The sequence below is a fragment of the Priapulus caudatus genome, unplaced genomic scaffold, assembly GCF_000485595.1.
Source record: "Priapulus caudatus unplaced genomic scaffold, Priapulus_caudatus-5.0.1 Scaffold35, whole genome shotgun sequence".
NCBI lineage: Eukaryota > Metazoa > Priapulida > Priapulimorpha > Priapulimorphida > Priapulidae > Priapulus > Priapulus caudatus.
The window spans coordinates 277,874-282,935 of NW_014577096.1; the positions used below are offsets into that span (position 1 = coordinate 277,874).

At 45.8% G+C, this 5,062-nt stretch overlaps 1 protein-coding gene across 1 annotated transcript in view; it reads left to right on the top strand.

Annotated features, from left to right (window-relative positions):
* LOC106817853 (neuroendocrine convertase 2-like) overlaps positions 1 to 5,062 on the top strand; it is a 21,932-nt gene that overhangs the window by 10,553 nt on the left and 6,317 nt on the right. The window contains 1 exon segment of the mRNA XM_014822563.1: positions 1,055 to 1,267. Within this exon segment, the coding sequence (XP_014678049.1) occupies positions 1,055 to 1,267 (213 nt within the window).

A 5,062-nucleotide genomic window follows, 5' to 3' on the forward strand; every position in this document is an offset into this window, starting at 1 on the left:
CGGGACCCGGACCGGACGACGAGACGACGACGACGACCGACCGACGACGACGAGTAGGTACGGACGTACGTACGTAGAGAGACGAGAGAGAGTAGTCTCTCTCTCTCTCTCTCTCTCTCTCTCTCTCTCTCTCTCTCTCTCTCTCTCTCTCTCTCTGTATGTGTGTATGTGTCTGTGTGCGTGCGTGCGTGCGTGCGTGGCGTGTGGGAGCGGGTGTCTGTGTGTGGCTCTTGCTCGCTCTTTTTTTCTCTCACTCTCGCTATGTCTTTTTCTCTTCCTCGCTCTCTTTGTCGGTCTTTCTTTTTCTGTCTCTCTCTAGATCTGTCTCTGTCTCTCTAGCCCTCTGTCTCTCAACCTCTCTCTCTCTCTCACACTCCAGCTCTCTCTCTTTCTCCTGCGGTGATTAAAGTGCCGTGCACCGACGCCTTCCGACGCAAGACGCTTTCCGCCTTTCCGACGCAATTCCTGAGAGATGACTCATGTTCATTTGTGCTGTCGAAATAACAGCGACATACACATTGATTATTAATATTAATGTATTTACCGGTACGTGCGTGCGTATATATGCGTGCGCGTGAGTAATTAAGTGCGTACCAGTGCACGTGCGTACGCGTGTGCGTGCGTGTGTGCGTATACACGTGTGCGTGCGTTCGTGCGCATACACGTATGCGTGCATGCGTGCGTGCATGCGTGCGTACGAGTGTGCGTGCATGCGTGCGTATGCGCGTGCGTGCGTATGCGCGTACGTGCGCACGCAAACGACCCTACGTGGCAAGGAGTTACTTAAGGCAATTCGTGTGGCGGTTGACAGAAGGTTCGCAACAAGCATCGAGCTAATCACCTTACGACGCTCGACTCGAAAATCGTTTCCGCGTAAACTCACGAGGGTGGGAAAGCATATTTACACAAATTCCAACCGAATTCGATTTTCCTCGCACCTTTACGCCGCCTAATCTGATCCCGTCCACTCGTAACGCGTACCGACACGGCAGTTGTCCGTCCATGCATCGCAGCCACCCACACACACCGCGACTGTGAATGCGGTTTTTTGCAGGGCCGTAATGGGCTAGGCAGCATCTACGTGTGGGCGTCGGGCGACGGCGGTGAGAGTGACGATTGCAACTGTGACGGCTATGCGGCGAGCATGTGGACAATCTCGATCAACTCAGCGATCAACACGGGCGAGAACGCGCGCTACGATGAGTCATGCAGCTCGACCATAGCCTCGACGTTCAGCAACGGCGGCAACGATCCCAATTCCGGCGTGGTGAGATACATATACATGAATAAATGAATGCGTGCATCAATTACTGAATGAATGAATGTACGCATTAATGATAAATGATGAAATAATGGATTAAATAAATATATGAATAAACAATTTAATACACGCATGCACGTACGCACACGCATACACCCGCATGCGCGCGCGCCAGACACACACACACACGCACGCACGCACACACACCCATCCATCCAGACTATCCATCTATCCGTATATCCAACCATCTATATTATTATCTGTCTACCTGTCTGTCTATCAATCTGCCTATAACGCACTATAAGCGCCCGTAGAGTGCTGGTCTTCGACCAAAAACGGACTCGACGCTTCTTACTGATGTAATAAGATGTTTATTTACACCGTGAAAAATAGAAAAAACAGACCAAAAGAAAATTAAATAAAAGAAGTTTAACAGTTTGTCTTATTTTAGCTATAGTACTAGATCCTTCAATAACCCGTATACAAATGAAGTCATTATCAGTACCAAAACAGACATTACTATATGTGAACAATACTTCTGACATATGTTCGTTCATGATTCTTATAACCATGGCATTCTATTCTTCATACAAGATATTAGTAACATAAAACATAATATGATCATAACAATTATTACACATAACCTACCGTTCGCACCTTAGACCAGCTAAACCTTTATATCAACTCAATCCTGGTCACTGAGATAGCGAGAGTATGGGACTGTAACCAACGATATTATCAATATAATTGTCTCGAGTTACATTAAAGTTAACAGGGTAATGTTTATCTTTTGTACATTTACATAAAGCTTAATACATATAAGTTAACCAAAATGCACATTATAGCTCAAATATCTTATAAGGGCCACTAACGTAACAAATCATACAGTATACTAAGAAATATTCAAACGGGTAATTGGCTGTTTGACACATGCACATAGATGTAGTACATAAATGTAGTACAGAAATTTACTCGATAAATGACAATACTTAATATTTTACGTTATTACAATCTACATCATGTAATTAACCAAGTACCACACTTCCTTACCAGTGGCGTAGCTAGGATTTTTTCAGCGGGCGGGGGGCACTGGGGGCCTTACATTTTCGTGGGATTTGTGGGGGGGGGGGGGGCACGTGCCCCCCCCCTCCCCCCCCCAGGCCCCCCCGTAGCTACGCCCCTGTTCCTTACCAAAGATGCCTCAGAGTAACGTAATATAGCCATGATTATAGCAGGTGAAATTCGTAGTGGGCAATCAAATATATGCGCTCTGAGCAACATAGTGATCAGGTCCGCACAAAATGTACAGGTAGACCCAAGGGTCACACATGACGTGGTAAAATAATGACTAACTGTATAATTAGTCTAATAAAAATACATATTTACCAAATAAAGAATATCGAAAATACTCAGAACAAAAAACTAATACAGTAGATGTAAAACTGATTCAGCAGCTACATGTCTTCTGCTGACCTCGGCAGTTACACACTGCCTGTCTGCCTGCCTGTCCGCGTCCGTCCGTCGTACATCCATCCGTCCGTCCGTCCGCCGTCACTCCACTTCTGTCTCAGACGCTTCTTATCTCGTTTCCTCACAACGCAAGCGAACTAGCAGCTGTGAATGAGGATATATTTCATATTATCAAGAGCTATTATTAAGGTTGTTTGTATTAATCACTTCCATATCACTCGTTCTCCTGCTACCGGCCTGGGAAATAGTTCGCCATTGTACGCGAGTGAAACTTAAAAGTCTATTGATGTCACTTTACGCTCACGTGTAACTTGTTATTCTCGCTATCTTTGTCACAAGGCAACGACCGATCTTATGGGCAATGTACGAAGAGCCATTCCGGTACATCCGCTGCAGCACCAGAGGCGGCCGGTGGTGTTCGCGCTGGCAATCGAGGCTAAGTAAGTGTCCGTGCTACGCGGTGAGAGACATATACTATAGACATTAGTTTTATAACATATATAAGGTTAATGACTGTCTTAACCTATTGATGGGAAATGAGCAGGCCGGCTGCTGCAGATAATCATCTATTACTCTTAGCATATAGCGAGAATTGATTCTCACTATATCTATGATATGCGCTGACTATATATTATTACTATATATGCAAGATTATAGTAACGAATGCTCTCTTGAATAAGCATACATGATGATTGAAGTCACTTTATCGATTATTGCTGATAATGCTGTCGTAATCCGATTCTTGGGTGTGTTTCATTATGAAATCTTTCTAATAAAGGTGAAATTATCATGATAAAAAATCCATTCCGGCCTTCCTCTGCGATCCTGTCTTCACGTCTGATAGACAAAGTCAAAATGACCAATTCGTAATATCCGTTATTCTTTAAATCACACTGACCTTTCGACACATTATGTATAGAAATTATCACGCGGCTATTGTTTCTACCAAAGATTAACCTAGTCCGTATTCCGTGCATGAATAACGCGATTTTCTTCCCGAATTCTTAGACGGTTAATTTCCAGGCGCCGTAGCATGTGTGTATGTGTGGGGGGGGGGAGCTGCCCCCTCCTAGAATTTGGAGCAAAACTAAAATATAAGCTTAGCTAATAATCGTAAATAACCTAACGTGATTTTTGGGTCACTTATCCGTGAAAGCCTTGTCTCAGACCTATCCCCTACACATCATGGACGTTGGTCAAAAGCTGCGCCCGTCGCTCATCATTACACAGTCGAGTCATAAAATTTTGCCTCCCCAGGAATTTGCTCAGCCTACGGCCCTGTATTCGCAGCATTATTGTTTTCGCGACGATAAGTGTGTTTGTTTGTGTCGCGCAGTCGCGATGCTCACCTGGCGCGATATGCAGGCACCTGACTGTCATGACGTCGACGCGAAACTCGCTCTACTACGACCACACACCGATAAGTTTAAGTGGCAGATGACGGCGTCGGGACTAGAATTCAACCACCTGTTCGGCTTTGGTGTACTGGACGCCGGCGCGATGGTGTCGCTGGCGAAGCGATGGAAGACTGTACCGCCGAGTGTTCCACTGTGAGGCCGGCATCATCGACACCGCGCAGTACGTATGCCGATGATTTAGCCCCTCTGATATAACTGCGTAAAACGTACCCGATTTACGTATCTTCACACGTTAGCTTGAAGCGTGCATGCGTGTGTCCTGTCGGGTTTTTCGGGTAATAGAGCAGCTGATGATAAGATGTGATAAGAGAGGGTTAGAGCAGGATGTGATTGACCTATACCGATTCGTTAGGCGGATTGTGGCAACTTTGGCTTCGAAACTCGCTCTAGACGCTAATTATTATTATGTTATTACTGCGAAAATGCGGCTGCGGGAACGGTTTAGCCGCTTAGATCGCCACGGATTTGCGTGTGAAAACAAGACGCAGGAAAATACTGAAGTTCAGAAGGCGTGTACACATCATAGTTTACGTCAGCATGAATGCGCATTTGTAACGGATTCACAAGCAGTGTTTTGCTGCTGTGGACCATAAGCAGTAGATAACACGTATAGACTCATGGTAAAGAGATACCATAAACACACACACACACACACACACACACACACCACACACCCACTCACGCGAGCACACACACCCCACACACACACACACACACACACACACACACACCACACTCACGGCGAGCACACATACACACCACACACACACACACACACACACACACACACACACACTCACGCGAGCACACATACACACACACACAAACATACCCACATACATACACACACTCTTACACATACACGCACACACACGCGCGCGCGCACAAACTCATGCACACACACACACACACA